The sequence below is a fragment of the Xenopus tropicalis genome, chromosome 1 (assembly GCF_000004195.4).
Source record: "Xenopus tropicalis strain Nigerian chromosome 1, UCB_Xtro_10.0, whole genome shotgun sequence".
Lineage (NCBI taxonomy): Eukaryota > Metazoa > Chordata > Amphibia > Anura > Pipidae > Xenopus > Xenopus tropicalis.
In genome coordinates, this window is record NC_030677.2 from 43,552,117 (window position 1) to 43,571,002 (window position 18,886).

General features: G+C 42.0%; 1 protein-coding gene across 8 annotated transcripts in view; it reads left to right on the forward strand.

The window, feature by feature from the left end:
• fat1 (FAT atypical cadherin 1) overlaps positions 1 to 18,886 on the forward strand; it is a 137,278-nt gene that overhangs the window by 9,650 nt on the left and 108,742 nt on the right. For 4 of the 8 annotated variants that reach the window (XM_004911186.3, XM_012955657.3, XM_002940866.4 and 1 more), the window contains exon 1: positions 13,662 to 14,016. The exons of 1 other annotated variant lie outside the window; for it this stretch is intronic. In XM_004911186.3, coding sequence (XP_004911243.1) covers positions 13,915 to 14,016 — 102 coding nt within the window. In that variant the 5' untranslated portion in view covers positions 13,662 to 13,914. Of the gene's footprint in view, positions 1 to 13,660; positions 14,017 to 17,727; positions 17,786 to 18,886 lie in introns of those variants that run through there. 3 more of the 8 variants (XR_208254.4, XM_018095676.2, XM_031895425.1) reach the window with 2 other exon arrangements.

Sequence of the window (18,886 nt, forward strand, 5' to 3'; positions counted from 1 at the left end):
ACAGACTACAATGAACATATTCACAAAGAGAATTTGGCAAAAGGCTTGTGTGGCCCAGAAGGGGTTAGCCTGTACCAACTGGTACAAGATAGATATGTTCTTTGTACTTTTTTCCTCCAGGGGCGCCTGTAATGTTGGGAGCACAGTTCACATTCTCTCTATGCCCTACATCGGGCCTGGATTACAGCACAGCTATATGATACTTTCTCCAGTCCCTGTGTTTTTCTTTTAACCTTCCTTTTCTTACAATCACATTTTCAGACACTTTGTTAAAGAGGCTCCAAGCATAATAAATGAATTGGAGAGCTTTCAGCTACTGCACTGTATTTCCCCAGGTACACAAACAGGCCAGCATTTAAGGTGTTTGTGGATCTGCCAAGTAAAGCCATGCAGCTGCGCTGGAGCTGTAATGTCCTTAAATTCTGCTTTGTTTTTGCTGCTTCCATAAATAGGCCTCTCACACCTTCATTTTAGTTTGTACTCCACTTAATGCATCTCCCAGTTGGAATCCCCTGCTTTCTCTCATAGGCTCCATAAACCGAGAAGACTTTTATGTGGCTAACCACTGCTTCCAACATATAAAGCAGTCTTTGGGTCATTAGGGATGTCTGGAGCCGCTGTCTTCTTAAAATAGCAGCGGATACTCGTCTCTTCCCAAACCTGTATCTCTGCAGCTTGCACTCCTTTTGAGCTTAATGGGGAACAGAACAGAATACGTATTTTCTGTAAGGTTTATCTCTATATTTCTTACAGCACATCTGTGCTTTGGCTGTATGCTGGCATCTAACTTATCATATATTGGCCCACATAGGGGAACTGTATAAAGATACATTGGTTAGCTACTCGGGGCAGAATATTTGAGCAGGGCTGTTGGCTTCACAGACGGGTTCATGTATATGTTAAAAGGCATCAACAAATACCAAACCACAAAGATTTCTGCCATGAGATGAACTGGGTTTAAGAGTTTGGCACAGGAGGACTAATCTATGACTTGGTTCTTTTGCTCTTCTCTAGAAATTTGTTTGCAGAACAGTTAATGATAAATCAGCTCTTTATGAAAGCAAAAGCACCATAAAGCAACATTTGGTAAATATGTGGTATTTCACTGATCACATTAAAGGGCAAAAAGTTGCTTCTAGCCTGCACACCAGAAAACTATGTCTGTATATGTATTAAGTACAGTTCTACAGGATAATACCTGGGTGTCATGGATGTAGAACAAGGTTACCTCCCTTTTATGATTGTTTACTTTCACTGGTATAGAGCTGGACTTTTACATTTAATGCAGACTTTGTATTGTTATGTTTAAGTATAATCATATCTTAGCTGAGATTCAAAAAAACAAACAAACCCCTGTCAAATAAGTTATGCAATTGTTAAGGTGGGTAGCAAAGAGAACTTGTGTAAAGAATACATAAATTATTCACCTTATCTTTACTAACTGCTCATAAATAAAACAGTAATAGCATTTCCACTTAATGTGTAGATAAAGTTAAACATTTCTTGAATGCAATTACCAGATTTATTTCTGAACACATGTACGCACATATGCACTTTCTTATTCCAGTTGGTAGAATGTTACTGTTCTGGAAACATAGGGTTCTCTAAGAATAGTTTCCCCTTTGTCTGCTAAAATATACAGAATAGAACATTAGTTATTGTATCATTTTTTTTTTTTTTTTAAATCATGTTGTAGCCAGCTCTTCCTATGTATGTACAGGTCTGGGGTTTTCTGGATACATAATTAATGTTTCTGTAGTTTGGATCACTGTATGTTAAGTAAAAATAGTTTAAATATAAACATAAACCCAATTCTAATAAGATTAGAATTATTTGCTTAAACGAATACTGTCATAACATCAAAACGCATCAGTTAATAGAACTTCTCCAGCAGAATCCTGCATTGAAATCTGTTTTTCAAAAACAGTTTTTTCTTAATATTTAATTTTGAAATTTCAAATGGGGCTAGCCATATTCTTCATTTCCCAGGGTGCCACAGCCATGTGACCTGTGCTCTGATAAACTTCAGTCACACTTTACTGCAGCGCTGCAAGTTGGAGTGATTTCACCCCCCTCCCGGCAGCCGATCAGCAGAACAATGGGAAGGGAGTAAGATAGCAGTTCCCAGTAGATATCAGAGTAGCACTTAATAGTAAGAAATCCAAGTTTAGCTTGGGACTCCTCCAGTTACATGGGAGTAGGAGAAACAATAGGTTACCTGAAAGCAGTTCTAAAGTGTAGCGCTGGCTCCTTCTGAAAGCTCAGACTCAGGCACAATGCACTGAGATGGAGCCTACACCACAGTATTACAGCTAAAAAAAAAAAAATTTGTTCATGAATAACATTTTAAATGATAGAGTGAATTATTTACTATCTAAACAGTGTAATTTAGAAATAAAAAGTACACCATAAAAATCAAGACAGAATCCCTTTTAAATGGACTCTGTATGAGATGTTTGTCCTGTAATTCAGAGCTTTCTAGATAATGGGATCCCATACCTAATTTTGTGTAGACAAATGCTTTTGGGAAACCTAAACACTTTGAGACTGGAGGGATATGAGCATGAGATTCCTGGTCCCTTAACTGCAAGTTCCGCTGCCTAAATTCTCAATTGTTCTGTATAAACCATGAAGTGCCATCTCTTTTGTGGGAGAATAGATAGATCTGAATCATTTGTGGCACAGTCGTCCCTGAATTGTGGGGCTGCTCTTCTAGCGGGGAATGGGGGCTGGAGCATTGGCAGTAGTCTCAGACTTCCTGCTGATTTGTTTTCAAAAAGACTTTTGTAAACCCAGCTTAAACGTAAATTAAGGCATGGAAACTTACTGCCCCAGATATTTTAGGAACAATGCCTGATTCAACAATCTTTTCCTATATCTATAACCTTTTCATGAACTAAATGGGGGGTCCCTAAAGGATAGACCTCAAAGAGCAGCTTGAGCAGCCACTAGTCTGAGTTTGCAGGAATTTAGGAACCAATGTCCAAGAGTTGGTCTTGCAATCCTTACCTTACAGCCTCTTAACCAAAACAAGTACTGGTTAACCTGGGCACCAGAAGCCACCCTTATATCCACCCTTATAATATCCTAATATTATTTAATAGTGTCATTTGGCAGCTTTAATTTTTGTGGACTACTCTAACCTTTCTTTATTCCTTTTATTATTCTTACCCAGCAGGAAATACTGACCTTACATGTACAATGTCAGTAGTGATGTGTGAGTCAAGTAAACCTCAACCCACACCCAACCCTAACCCACCCACTCCCAACCCAAACCCTACCTGAATCAGCTGCTCCCACCCTGCAATTACATCACAAAAGGGGTGGGGCATGATGGGCGCACGCCTATAAATACAGAAGCCGGAAGAGGAAGCCGGCAGTGTAAGGTTGTGGGCGGGAAGGGCGAGTGGAAGTGCTCAACCCGAATCCGCTCAGAACCCATAAGTGATGTGCTAAGGTCAGCCTGAACCCGCCCAACCCGTGGGTACCGCTGGTATCCGGCCGGCCCGCACATCACTAAATGTCAGGCCTGGACTGGGAGTCAAAATAGGCCCTGGCATTTCAAGTACACAGAGGCCCAAACAGTCCCCACCAGCCCAATTAATTGTGACTGTCTATAACATCTTACAGCAGCCCCTCTTTGCCAGAACCCACAGATTGTCAATCTGGGCCTTACCAATGTGCTGGGCCTCTCTGAGAACTGTCCTTACTTTTTTTTATGGCAATCTGTGTTACTCACTTATGTCTCCTGTTCTCCCCATATCCCTCTGTCTGTTTTCAAGCAGAGAAGCCAAAAGGTGAATGCACAGATTCCAAATATAACTCATAACCCAATGGGTTGGGCACATTTTTAAGAGCAGTTGTGCTAAAATCTCTTTAATTTCATAATTTTATATCATTGTTCATTTAAGTCTCTGTGACATTTTAGCCAGTAGGCAATATCTGCAGCTGTCTGCCAGTAAGACTGAAAAACACTCCCAAATGTGGAAAATGTATGTGGAGATGGGGGATGATGAAATGAAGCGAGAATGGAAAAGGAATGAGATTGGAGAAAGGTGAAAATAATAAGACAGCGTACATAAGCTAGAAGGTTTTACTTGGAAGCTAAAATAACAGTTGGGGGGTGAGAGGGGATTCAGAGCCTGGAGATTAGATGTTAAAGCACATCTGCAGGCTGCTGTCTGTCCCGCTGGGCCAAATGCAACATTCTGGAAGGGAGATTCCAAAAGGGTTTCAAAAAGCAGTATAAAAATAGACTTTCCCATTAAGAATCATTGAGACATATTTCCATAGTGTAACGTTTTAACTGGCATTCAAAACACAGTGTATAAACCAAGAATAGGAAACCACTGTGCTTGTAAGGCAGGGAGAGCGAAGTGAACCGCAGTCTCTAAATAAACAGAAGGCAGCACTATAGCGCTTTCAATTAAATAGAAAAACAGTTTGGTAATTCTCTGGTAAATTAACCCTCAGTGCAGTTATCTAGTGAATTAATACACAACGCCATCCTCCAGTGAACTAACCCACAGCGCCATTCTCTAGGGAACTAACCCACAGCGCCATTCTCTAGGGAACTAACCCACAGCGCCATTCTCTAGTGAACTAACCCACAGCACCATTATCTAGTGCAGTGCTGTCCAACTGGCGACCCGCGGCCTGCGACCCCCCTCTGTGTGGCCCCCCTACCTGTCTGGCTGCTTTGATGGCTTACCTTTGTGTAAACTTTAAATGGTATAAGTACTGAGATTAACTGGCCCCCTGCATGGTTCACACCTCAGATTCAGGCTGTAATCCCTCTGTATTGTTTAAAAATGTAATCCCCTGTTCTGTTCACACCTTTTAATCTCTGCATTGTTCACCTCCTGCAGTGTTCACACCCAAGGCTCAGACTGTAATAACCCACATTGTTCACCTCTTCACACCAGACTGTAGGAGCAGTAGAAACCCACAAATAAACCCTGCACACTACAAAAAGAACATATACTGAGGTGGTACTGCAATTAAAACATTTTTTAATATATAGTTATTGTGCAGACTGTAGGAGCAGTGCCAGCATTGTGTCACTGTATGCTGCCTGTGTGTGCCATACTCTGCCTGCCCTATGCTGCCTGTGTGTGCCATACACACAGGCATGGTAGGGCAGGCAGAGTATGGCACACACAGGCAACATAGGGCAGGCAGAGTATGGCACACAGGCATGGTAGGGCAGACAGAGTATGGCACACACAGGCAGAGTAGAGTCTCTAGTGGACTAACCCACAGCGCCATTCTCTAGTGGACTAACCCACAGCGCCATTCTCTAGTGAACTAACCCACAGCGCCATTCTCTAGTGAACTAACCCACAGCGCCATTCTCTAGTGAACTAACCCACAATGCCATTCTCTAGTGAACTAACCCACAATGCCATTCTCTAGGGAACTAACCCACAGCGCCATTCCCTTATGAACTAACCCACAGCGCCATTCTCTAATGAACTAACCCACAGCGCTATTCTCTAGGGAACTAACCTACAGCGCCATTCTCTAGTGAACTAACCCACAGCGCCATTCTCTAGTGAACTAACCCACAGCGCCATTCTCTAGTGAACTAACCCACAGTGCCACTCTCTAGGGAACTAACCCACAGCGCCATTCTCTGGTGAACTAACCCACAGCGCCATTCTCTGGTGAACTAACCCACAGCGCCATTCTCTAGGGATCTAACCCACAGCGCCATTCTCTAGTGAACTAACCCACAGCGCCATTCTCTAGTGAACTAACCCACAGCGCCATTCTCTAGTGAACTAACCCACAGCGCCATTCTCTAGGGAACTAACCGCTTCTTTTGTCTTGGCATGTCTTGACATGGCACCGAGTATTGTCCTGTGTGCTATCTCCTTTAACTCCTGTGGTGGTTATTCTGCAACAGGATTGGTATTACTACCCTTTATCCTGCTGATATATCCTTCCCTTTTGTAACCTGAGTGCAGTAATATACCTTGTTGGGGCAGTTCTGGATAGCAAAACTTGGAACACCATCCAAACCCTGTTTTTGATGCTGATGGTGAAAGAAGGACTGATTAGGAAGGTTGCCTTCAATGCTTGTTTCTAGCATGTAAGTCTTTATTAAATAACTGCCGTATTGAAAAGCATCATCTACACAAAAATACTCGACACTAATATTGGGCAGAGAAGTTATTTTTCTTGGCTTTGGTTCTACGGTCTAGCAATAGATAAGATAACTGCCATCTACATTGTGTAGTTACAGTACCATACATACACAATATGTACAAATGAATAGATGGTCATCAGAATAGAGTCTACAAGACATTCACACCTTTCATCTATCTGCTTTAGAAAAAGCAAAGGCTTTGTGTCTTCTTTCTAAAGAAAATGTAATTAAATAACGCATTATAGTAATCAGCTTTCTGTACAGTCACCTTAAACATTGGCCTAGAATTTATAAATTACCATTAGCGACATGGAGCGATTGGTTTTGAAGCTTTCCCTAATAAACGCATTATTAAAATATGTTTGCACCATTCTGAATTTCCCAGTTGTATGGCTAGATCAAGGGCAGGGAATATCCTATCAAAGGGGAAATATGAATGTACGTCATGATTGCAGAGCTAATACTTTCTCTTAAATTGCAATAAAGAGCTGATGGATAGCAAGCTTAATACTAAAGGGATGGGTGGGCGGAATTCACCAAAATGGAGTCTTTGATGAGTCAAAATGCAAATGTTGATATTTAGTGGAGTTGGTGAAAGACACATTCATACATTTTAAAATGGTACCAATAGCAAGATGGTCAATGAACGTCACACTTGCTGTGTAACATATTAAATGTACTCTCATTTATATAATACATTATTATGGAGTTTATGACGTTTTTTTTGTTTTTAAACCCCAAAAAGATTTGGCCAAATCATCATGCCAATGTAACGCATAGAGATTTCAGGTTTTCACTGCGTCTTACTGATCCTTTCATGTCAAAATTGATTTCTTCAAAATTCTATTCATGTTGTATTTTGTGCAAGTGTGCCACCCTGCTTTGTAAACTTGTCTGCTACATGCAAAGTACAGTGGGCACAGAGCAAAGAGTGGGGATTTTTTAAAGGTTAATTCAAAAACATAATGTATTCTGATTCATATCAATAAAAAGCAGAACTCAGTGCTAAACTGCAGTCTTGATTAATGATTAGTTTTCCTCTGTTCTGTATGGGATGAAATCTGATGCAACGCTCTGTACCTTCCCTTTCTCCTTGTCCCACCTACTGGCGCCTTTGTTCGGTTCTTGGATGAGCAATGTGTGCATTGTTAGTGAAACAGGGCTGTAAAAATGTAGTAAAGATTTCATTTTGCTCCTGGTTGTGGCTCGTCTGATTCTTATTTTAGGTTGTCATAAGACCTGGCATCTTTTTCCTCTAGATCAAAAAAACAGCTGCCTGCTCTTCTTTTATGGTACAGCCTTTCCCATAAACCTTCATTGTCATGGATCTGTGCTTGTAAAGCCGATGCATTCCATTCTGTAACCATTTCCTGACCACAGCTATTCACTCTCATTGTTTCCCCTTTTACAGTTTCTTTCTACTCACAAGAAAATGTCCATTTTATTACACTGTGATACATGCATAGTTTTTTTTCTTTCTTCTGCTCAAGCTGGCCATACAGAAATACTGGGTATGTATGTCAGCTCGGGGTCAATTCTACAGACTTATAACCAAATTATAGTTGATCATCCCAAACCAAAAATCTCTTCTGTCAATGCACCTAGTAGGATTCAGTGCCAAAATCCACTCTGTGTGCCTGTACCTGAGTTCCGCAGTGGCTCCGGGTGCAGACACAGAAGAGTGCAGTTTTGAGTGGAGGGGCTGTTCCTGGCCTGCGCTCAGAGGTGTAACTACAGAGGAAGCAGGACCTGTGGTTTCAGGAAAGGGGGCGGGGGGGGCAGGAGTGTAGAGGTAGAATAGGTAGAATAGGTCAGCTTAAAAATGTTTTGGGCCCTACATATCCAGTTACACCACTGCCTGTGCTTATACAAAGGCAAGAAATCACCCATCTGGCACTAGCTTTAGAGGGAAGAGTGCATATGTATTCCATTTACTGTGTATGCTGTGTTGGGAGAGGTACGTCTTTGTTAGGGAACAGAAGTGGTAGAGTAGATAGCTGAATGCTAAGGCTACAGTCCTGTGCTCTCTCCAGTGAGTGGCTAGCGTGTGGCCCTTCACTCTTGGGCGTGTGTTGGAAACTTTTGTTTGTGTTCCTGCAAATGTTTTTAAATGCTATATTGGCAGATGGGGAAGCAAAGGAGCAGAATCTTGGACTTTCTTAAATGAACAGAACCCAAAGAATTTGACTATTCCAGTGTATGACGCTCATGTGTAGGGTTGTCATACAGATTGTTCTTTTGGGCAGGGCTCTCTTCACCTCTTGTATCGGTTATTGATTGCTTTATATGTTACTCTGTATGTCCAGTGTATGAAACCCACTTATTGTACAGCGCTGCGGAATATGTTGGCTCTTTATAAATAAATGTTAATAATAATAATACAGCTAGTATTTGACTGGCCTATTCAGTAATTCACAAGCTAGGGCTGATGCTGGTAATACAAATATACTTGCAACAGATGCTTTCTGTTTCTCTTTTACTGTTCCTCTATTTAAAAACTGAATTTGCAGTGTTAGTAGCAGCTAAGGAAGCCATGATGCCGTTTTGTGTCATTACTTGATACCCTACTCAGCGGGAATGTCAGCAACTAATGTATCAAATATAATGATAGTAAAGCTCAGGGAGCATGCTCAGTAGGGACTCAAACTGCTGCTGTTATGAAATGTATCAGCTATTGTGTATTTAATACATTGATACATTGTTCATTTATAAGTAGTTTACAAAGTCAGCGATCTTCCCATTCCCATACTTAGTAGTACTCCTGGGGAACAGAGGGTGAAGAATAGTCCAAAAATAGTTTTTAGTGAAAAAACTGGAGAAGGTGGCATATCCCTTTAACTCAGTTTAATGCTGTTCTATACATTTTTTGAGGCAAAGCGGCATTACTAACTAAGGATGGAAAAATGAGGTCAAACTTTCATGTCAGCCTAGAAAAATATGACATCCTCCTGATATAAGTACACTTCACACAGCACAGCATTGAGCTCAGCAAAGGCTCCGGGACTGCAGTCACCTGATTGTCACTGGTGTAAAAAGAATGCAGCTTCTCAGTTCTGTTTGAAATTCTATACATTTAGGGCATTTTATCTAAATATACTATTAGCTGTCAGTTCAGTTGTGCACTTCATGTTCCTTCAACTGTAGACACCAGAAGGTAAGGACTGAGATTTGGAATAGGCCCTGTCTTTTCAAGTACACAGAGGCCCATACAGCCACCCACCAGTCCACTAAATAGGGACTGTCTGTGGCATCCACAGATTGCCGGTCTGGGCCTGGACATCAGATACAAAAAGTTTCAGCTATAGATCAAAAGGCTAGTGATCCCCAACCAGTGGTTCGCAAGCAACATGTTGCTCATCAACCCCTTGAATGTTGCTCCCAGTGGCCTCAAAGCAGGTGTTTATTTTTAAATTCCTGGTTTGGAGGCAAGTTTTGGTTGCATAAGAAAAAAACCGATGTACTGCCAAATAAAGCATCCTGTAGGCTGCCTTTAATAGTTTGGACTTACTTTATTTCACAGTCGCTCAGAATTCACAATAATTGTTACTACTCTTAGATTCAGGAGAAGCCATCTCCATCAGCTCCTCCGTCCTATACAATTATACAGGGAAAGGGTTGGGAGATATTGTCCTCACTCAGAAGGGGTATAGATTCACAGAATGTGGGTCATTCTTCAACTTTACAAAGCACTTGTAAAGCCCCTTCAAGAATAAAGTGCAGTTTTGGTCTCCAGTGCATAAAAGGGAATTTGCTGATATAAACAAGTCCAGAGAAGGGCAACTAGGCTGAAAATGTATAGAAGATCTTAGTTTTCCGAAAGGCTTGCAAATTTAGGATTCTTAGCATCAGAAGAGTGGTGTTTAAGGGGGTGTATAATCATATTGTATATAAATATTTAAGGGGCCCATACAATAACTTTTGTGCCTTAAGGTGGCCATTCACATGCAGATTTAAGCTGCCCGTGAATTTATGCGGCCCCCTGACTGGCAGAAAATCAGCCAAGTGTCGATTGGGCAGTTTGATTTTTCCAGTCGGATCGGGGACCACAAGTCTCACGTTTGTTGGCAGATATTGGCAGTGTGTGCCTGCACCCTGATGGATTCAATGCTTCAGGGTGCAGGGACAACAAGAAGGATTTTTAAGAGTATGGTTGTTGTTGTATGACCTTACCCTAACTTGACTTCAGGCTGGCACCGTCCATTATACACCTCTTCCACTCTTGCCACTTGCCTTTGTAGAGTCTCTGCTTTCTTGCCCATGGTACCTGCAACTGCAACTTGACTGACAGTAAGAATTTGTATTTAAAACAATTGACCAAGGTATGGTGTCTCTCAAAATAAAACATGCCTGGCTGTATTCAGTGTTACAGATTTAGTTTTGGTGTAACAGCTGACAGTTCATTTGCAGAGGAAGAGCTTGATGATTTATCAGTACTTAAATAGATCCCCTGTTGTTAAAAGTCTAGCCACCTCTGGCCTACAGTAACATAAGTGTCGGGTCACAGGGGTGACCAACGTGACCTCTTGTGAGCAAATTACATCTCCAGACAAGCCTTTGGGAATGCTGATGTACAGGGCTAGTGGGCTTCTAATTGTGATCTTCAAGCAGAATGGTAAGTGTGGCAGAAGGTTGGGCCCATTTCACATTGTACAATTTATGGTCTCAATGTAGACCAAAATGTTGATTATTTTCATGCAACTTATTGGGCAAATCCTGTGAATGACGTGGTTCTTTTTAATATTGTACCAATTATTTGCCTTTGGAAGTTGAGTGTTACTTTTCACAGTATAATAATACGCTAGTAATGTGTAAAGAGGAATGTATATGCTTATAGAGGACAATGAGGAGGATGACTTGGCTAGGACCTTATTTTAAGACACTTATATGAATGAGTTGTAAGATACTAGCCAAAAACATGTTTGGGGATTGAAGAGGTTAAGAAATCAAGATGGAAAGGACGATTAGGATATGCTGATCCTTTAGACTCTAGAGGAAGGTAAAGTGGATTTTAGACTTAGCCACCTAATCCTGGTGGCATAAATAGTTATTTGCAGTGTTCAGCTGAGTATATGGGCAATTTTCAATTAGGAGCTTAGGCCATAGCTTTGCATAGCAAACTATGGGGCACCCAGGTTTTAGTTGTGTTTGCTAGTGGGTAATAACATGAGATAAGATTTGGGGTAAATGCCTGTCTGCTGAATTGGGGGATTGTGACTGGGGGATATAGGAAGTGCATCTCAAAATATACATTGTAGAAATGGTTCACTGATGTTAATGTATGGTGATGGGAGAGGCCATGGCTGTGTTGATAATATACTGATATTATTGAATTTAGGGGCATCTTTAAAAAGATTGACTTCCTTGGCTTTAATTCTAATTCTAGTAATAATCAGACTTAAAGATGAATAAGGGGTATGCATTCCCACCATGGAAACAAGCATTGTAGGGTGAAGGCTTCCTGTGGCTTTTTTAAATGCATCAGGTGTTCTGAAAATATGAATATTTAAGCCAAGTTGGGACATATTATCTGCTATTCTTGTTAACAGCCCCACCATGACATGTGTTTTGTGCTTCAGAACACCAATACAGATAATGTTCAAGCCTTCCCATGAGATTGTACTTGAGATCAGTGGTCCCCATGCAGTTTTTTTCTTATTTAATAGGACTTTCTGCTCTGGTCCCTTTAGGAATCTAAATCATCTTTAAGTTTCTTTGACTGACATGGGCTGTTTGGGCAGCAGATAGTTGATTTCATGTTGGATCTTTGAGTTTCTGGTGTATTAAAATGTTTTCAAAATACAAGGAACTATAAACTGTAGTAATGTTGTTATTTTGCAACTGATTTCACTGTATTAATTATTTAGTGGCTATGAAATATCTTTTTAATAGCAGTTGAGTTGTTTTAAAATAAAGGCCTTCTTCTACCTAGTTTATATTGTACTGTGTCTATCTATGCAGTTTGGCACCAAATCCGCTCAGTGTGGCTGCCCCCGGGCTTACACAATGGCTCTGGGTGCAGTCACAACTATCAGATTTTCCAAGCGTATGGGGAGGATTCTCAACCTGTTTTTATCCACAAGTCAAGATTCTACCCCCAGTGTGGCACTAGCCTTAAGCAGTGCTAAAAGCATCTTTAGGCAGTGCTAAAATTGCATGTTTTAAGAGGGAGGAAAAGCATGCTGGTAAAAATACCGCTAACTATGTGTGTGCAACTATGTGTGCATTCAGCCTGATGATGGAAGGGCTGCCCAGCTTTTTCTATGATCTCCCTACTACAATATTGAAAGCCATAAAAAAAGTGATGAGGTCAGTAGAAAACTGGGCATGTTGGGAGGTAAAATATTCACTTGAATGGACAATTTTACACCCTCAGCCAGCAGCTGAACAGCCCCTATAGATAGGAAGGTAGGAGAAACTGTGAAGAAATACTGAAGGTAAAGGAACTTGCTGGCTACTATTCCTCCCTTTCTAAAAAGGCTCCCGTTGACTCCACAATCACAGTCTCCGGGCTAACTGCTAAGTGTGCTCATCCTGCCCTCCCCTCAGATTATACTTGACTTTCTTAGGTATTCTCCCTTAGGCTAGGGACACACTGGGCAGATGAGCCACTTGTCTCTGCCTGTGTACAAAATGCACACGAAGAAAAGCAGATCCGCCTCCATCCGCTCCTTCTTGTAGCTCCATTGGCAGGCATGGTGTTGGCCTGGGCGCAGCTACGCTGAGTGGAAAATGACTACAAAACGCAGGCGATAAAAAGCAGATCATCCATTCTGCATGATCCTAGCTTTTTGTGTTCTGCAGGTCTGAACACCCATTGTGCACCAGTGATACAATGGGTTAGGTGCCTGCAGAAATATGGGTATTATTTGGATTTAACATTGCCGCCTGGCCACTATTGCACCAGCATATCTGGCAAAACATGAGCTAAGTTGGGCTAATGTTACAAATTTACTGGCAATGTACTTGTCTGTTAATGCAGTCTCCCCTGTTATTCTGTCTCCACCTGCACAGTTATACCCCTGATGCACCCTGTCATGTCCCCAGCCTGCCCAATATGCCCTCAATTTACCACAATACATGCTCCTATCACAGCCAGCTTTCCCTAATCTCTCCCTTACATCCTTCATCCTGCCCCCTTTAGGGCAATGTCATTTACTTTCAGCCATTCTAATGTTAGTAAAGGGGGAGAGATTGTGCATTTTTACCACTGGCGGCAAATCTCCTTGTGTGCCATTGCCCTTAACCACTCAGCTTTTACCTGTTTTTCCAAAGGTGGTAACCCAAGGTGGATTGCAGGTAAATGCAGCTTTGGGTAAGGAAGCTGTGGATTCAGGCTCTGCAAAGCACTAAGGCAGGGACCCCCAACCTTTCTTACTTGTGAGCCGCAGTCAAAGCAAAGGGGGAAGGAGGGGGGGCTTGTGACGTCACTGGCCCTCCGGTGAGCCCTGTCCCAGCGCTGGCTTGGGAAAAGGAGGAGGGGGGGTGAGGGCAGAGTGAGGAGGGAGGGAGGGGGCAGTGAATGGGCAGGGAGAGCCACGCACACCGCAGCTCCTCACTCCTGCCCCGCTGCCTGGGCTTGTCCTCACAACTTGCATACAACTTTCCCCTCCGTGTTCATCGTGTGGAAGTTCTCACTTTAGCCGGTATCCCCGCAGCCGGAGCGGAGTGGGTTATATCGCTGAGCTGAGCCCGGACTTGTGGTACGATCGCAGCGACTGACTTTTTCCCGTGCGGCTATGCTGAAAAAGAAGCGAAAGCGGTGAATGCTCTGCGGCTGCTTCTCCAAACCCGATCGCCCCGATGCCAACGGGGATCCGTGTAGTCGCATGGGGAACGGAGAGGAGAAAATAAGTCGCTCCTGGCTGGTAAGTTCTAAGGGGGGAACAACAAAAACGCGGAGCTACAAGTACCGACACAGCTTTGCGACGAACTGCAGAAGAATGGGCGCAACTGTACCGTGCTGGGAGACATTTAGCTTTGTGTTTTGTGCAGGTCGATACCCTGTATAAGTGTGTGCCCTTCATGCCAGCCCCACAGCCGCCTGGCATCTCCCAGCATTGTTCTGCTTGCGGGGCTTTGATGCATGAGGGAGAGGCTTGTCCCAGCCTGAAAGCACTTTGTGTGCTTGGATTCCTCAGCCAAAGGGAGAAAGGGCGAAACGTGGTCTTTGTTACAATGTGTCTCATCGCTGGGCCCCATTACAAAATCATTAGGGGCCCCGGAACTTTGAAAACAAGGCATTTTACTAACATAATCTGATAGTCAGCCAGTTTCACTGCTCTCTCCTATACCCATGGCTTTCTGCATGGTTACACCCCTGTATGTGACTGATATTTTACTCAGTAACCCCCTTCATTAAATGCAAAACTATTTACACTTTTGCTTTTTATAAATAGTTTCCAAAGTTAGGAGCCATACCCTGTGTGACCTAGCAATGATTTAACTATTGTTTGTCAAGGGATGCTGGGAGATGTAGTTTTGAGAATTTAACCTCCCTGCTGTTTCAATAGGATATGATCACATAGTTTTAGTGTAGTCACAACTTTGTAACTGTTTTTTACCAGTTCAGAAAAAAAAGTGTGGAGTTTAAGTGCACAATTGCTGCAATCCATTGAGAGATTGGCGAGATTGAGCAGGGCCAGGCTGGGAAGTGACAGTTTGCTGTAATATCTCTGTGCCGCTCTAATCACAGCTCCGCAGATCCACTTGACCAGGGAATTTGGCGAGCCCCTTACAATAAGTAACTCTTCTTGCACATGACTGATAGCTGAAAGGTCAGTAGAACTGCCTGCTATTTCATTTTTGTCGGCTGGGGCAGATAAGGTGGCATTCAGCTCACAACAGAAAAATGTGCATATCTAAAAGAACACCCTGCCCCCAAAGAATGGTCTGTAACTGAAATTGATCTAAACTAATTTTTTTACACCTATTTGTTCTTTATTTATTGTATGGAACTGCAGGAAGTGTTTGTTTGGATAAAGTGACTGGTATTTTACATATAACCTGGCGCTGGTCCAGTTCTAGAGTCAGGGGCATGAAGTGGCTCAGGCGTGTGTCTGGAAGCTCATGCTGGTCTATATCGCATCCCCATTACTAACAGATATTGTTGGTACATACTACTATTATTATTTCTGCTCTGTTCAACATCAGTCTAATAGTGGGCCAATTGCCTTTTGTACCCACATGACTGCAGTCTGGATCCTGTTAAAACTAGAAATGTCATGAATACAGGCCTGTTGATATCTGCTACCCCTTATGTGCTACTTGGAGGGATGCATTGCTGTATTTAACCTGCTGGTTGTAAAATTAGGGGGTGCAATAAATGCATATTTAATTTAGCAAGTTATGCAGCGCTTTACAATTCAAATGGGTGCTTTGTAGGGGTCACAGTATGAATCAGAAGATAACAGAGCCCTGCTTAAAAGAGCTTACTATCTGAAGGATGAAGGCTATTCCTAGTTGTAACCTACCCAAAGCTGCAGGTTTCTGACCAGAATTAAATGCCCTGCCCTGTGTTACACCCCACTGCAGGAAGGGGCAATGTGTAGTAAGAGTTGTTGTTCTGTATGTACCAGAATCCCACCTAATGGGAAAAACGGTGAGTTGTATTTTAGCAGCATCTAGAAGGCAACATTTATCCGGCACCTATTAACCCATTGGGCTGCTTCATTGTAATGCAGGCATGGTACAGTTGCTGAATCAACAAAATAAATTCATAGGACAGAATGCCATGCCGGAGGCTAAATACTCCTGGGCGACTGAGCATCTGGTGGTCAACAAGAAACCAGCACAATGCACACTGGGTGGTGTAAAAGCCTATTAAGTGTATGTACCTAAAGGTTGAATGTAAAGCCCTGACAAAGGGATGAGCTCTATTGCTAAACGTAAGCAAATAACTCCATTCCATGAGCAAGAGTCCAGGGGTGATAACTGGCCAGAAAATGGCAAAATTGATATGTAATCATTTCCACAGATTGGGGGCACCATGTGCTATATTTACTTAGGGTCAAAGCCAATCAAAGTTGCACATCTAATGCATTTCGTAGCTTAGTTACAAATTGTTTTATTTAACAAGTTTCAAATATGGCCTTTTATGCTCTCTTTTGTACGAAGCCTTTACTATACTATAAAACAGCAGACAAACATCGAAGGGGAAAATGTTGAGAAAGACAATTTAGAGAGGTGCTACATGTATCCCCTTTAATACTTGTCTCCTGTTTTAGACATTGGGCTGGGAAAAAAAATCTTAAGGTAGCCATTCACTATTACAGGGCTGTCCAACTGGAGGCTCGTGGGCCATTTGTGGCCCAGAGAGTTTTTATGGCCCCCAGTCTGCTCAATAGCTTCCATAGACTTCATTGAATGTCATCATCATTTGAATAGAATCCGGCCTTTGAACACTATAGGGCAGATTTACTAATCGGCGAAAGGACCGAAAGCGTCCGAACGCGTTTTTACATAATGATCGGTATTTTTGCGATTTTTTTTCATCGCCGTCGCGACTTTTTCGTATGTCCCGTGATTTTTTCGTCGCCGAAAATCCCGCTGCTTTTTCATCGCCATCACGAAAAATCGGATTGGTTTTTCCGGCATTTAATATCGCGCAATATGAAAAAATTGCATCGGCGACGAAATAATTGCGCAAAATGCGATAAAGTTGCGTCAGCGGCGAAAAAGTTGCGACAAATACGAAAAATCGCAAGGGCGACGAAAAAGTCTCAAAATTTTAGTTTCCAATACAATTTTTTCCCTTTCGGGATTCGGATTCGTGGAATAGTAAATCTGCCCCTATGTGTTGAAGAAAATAATAATGAGAAATAATCGACCTACTACATGTAATAAGTTGGAGAGCTCCTGGACTATAAGAAAATAGTGGATTTGGTGTATCCATAAATCTGATTGTTTGGTTCTGGATCTGATTACAATGATGGGAAATAGGACTGTTGAAATGAGGACTGCATCAATGAACCGATGCAGTCCCTGGGATCTGGGCAATTTTCGGGCAGATACTGTTTGGGTTGGCCCGTCGGGGGTCATACATACATGGGCAGATAAGCTGTCGAATCAGCCTGAAGGACTTAATCAGCAGCGGAAATCTGCCTGTATATGGCCGCCATTAGTCTGTGACCTGAGTATTCAGTGCAAGGAATTTTGGGATACCGTTAATGGCTAACTGATTATGGAGAAGTTGCAAGCTCCCTTAACCCCGTGCTGCCCTCTGTATTATATGTATAGAGCCTCACCCTAAGGTGTCACTGACTGCTCTGGAAGTTATTAACTGCTGAGTGATACATGGTGCAAAGTTCTGAATCTGTGTGCAGCCCATATGTCCTCCCCCTCCCTGATTTATGAGGCCAGAGAGGTAATGCTGCAGGGCAGCCTATCACTTTTTTTTCTCATGGCTGTAGAATGTTTGGTTTGCTGTGGAATCCCACCTGTGTATACATCAGCGCCACCATAGTAGCATGAGAGGGGTCATCATCTAATAATTAGGGACAATACTAATGGGCCGAAAGTCTAAACAAAGCCTAACATCTAAGTAGCCTGAGCAAATGAACTCTTTCTCCTCGTTACAGTGTGAAGCATTGCCAAGGACTAATACACAGTGACTTGCACAACCATTCAGACCCTCGAGTAAGTCTTTCACTTTACTGAGTTACAAATCCTATACTATCAGCATGACCTATAGGGAACTTTTAATGTATATTAATATTTTTGAGGAGTAGTTTTTGAACTGTTGTTGGTTAAGGTGCCAATGCGGTCTGCTCCAGCTGAGATTTTTTTAAACCTCTTATATTGTTATTTAGTAAAATGTGAGAATTGCTCATGGGTCTCAATACAAAAGAGTCCAACTGGCTATAAAACTGTCAGCAGGGACTATTTCCTCCTTTCATTTTTGACAACTAAGTTGCAACAGTTGCCGATCCTCATTAAAAGATTTTTGCACATATCTGAGAACAGAAGTGTGATATAATGTTAATGTTGTGAGCACACTGGGCATTTTTGTCGCCCAAATTATGTTGGTTCACATTACAAGCTCTGGAACTTGGATGTGGGCGCTTCAGGGTACTTGTCTTGCGAAGAAAATGCCCCGTTTGCCTTCAGCCTTAGGAATGCATGAGTGATTAGTAGCTCTGTCCCAGAGTTGTTCTCAAGCAACCGAGAAAGTTAATTTCCAACAACTATGGGGGCATTTCACTTGAGTAGTGACCCATAGCAACCAATCAACACTTTACTTTCAATAGTTATACTGCAGCTGACTGATCAGAGCTAATAGCTGGTTGCTATGGATTAGACAATTAATTAATTAGTAAAATTGCTCATCCCCCAGAAAGGTTTTTCTTTAAGTAACTAAACAAAACAGGAATGTTCAGCCTATGGCTTCTAGCTTGTATGTATGTATGTATAACTTTATTTATAAAGCGACACAAGGGTACGCAGCGCTGTACAGTCTTACAGAATACAAAATTACACACAGGGAGGACGAGTGATATAATAAATAAATACAATAAATACATATATGTATATATATAAGTGCCCTGTGGTATAAGACACAGTAGGAAGGAGGTCCCTGCCCCATAGAGCTTACAATCTGAGTGTTGGGAATTATAGTACAGGTATGAAACCTGTTATCCAAAATGCTCGGGGCCCTGAGGTTTTCCAGATAAGAGATTTTTATTATTATAGAGGAAAAGATTATAATTTAAAAATAATTTTAATTATTAGTTTAAAATG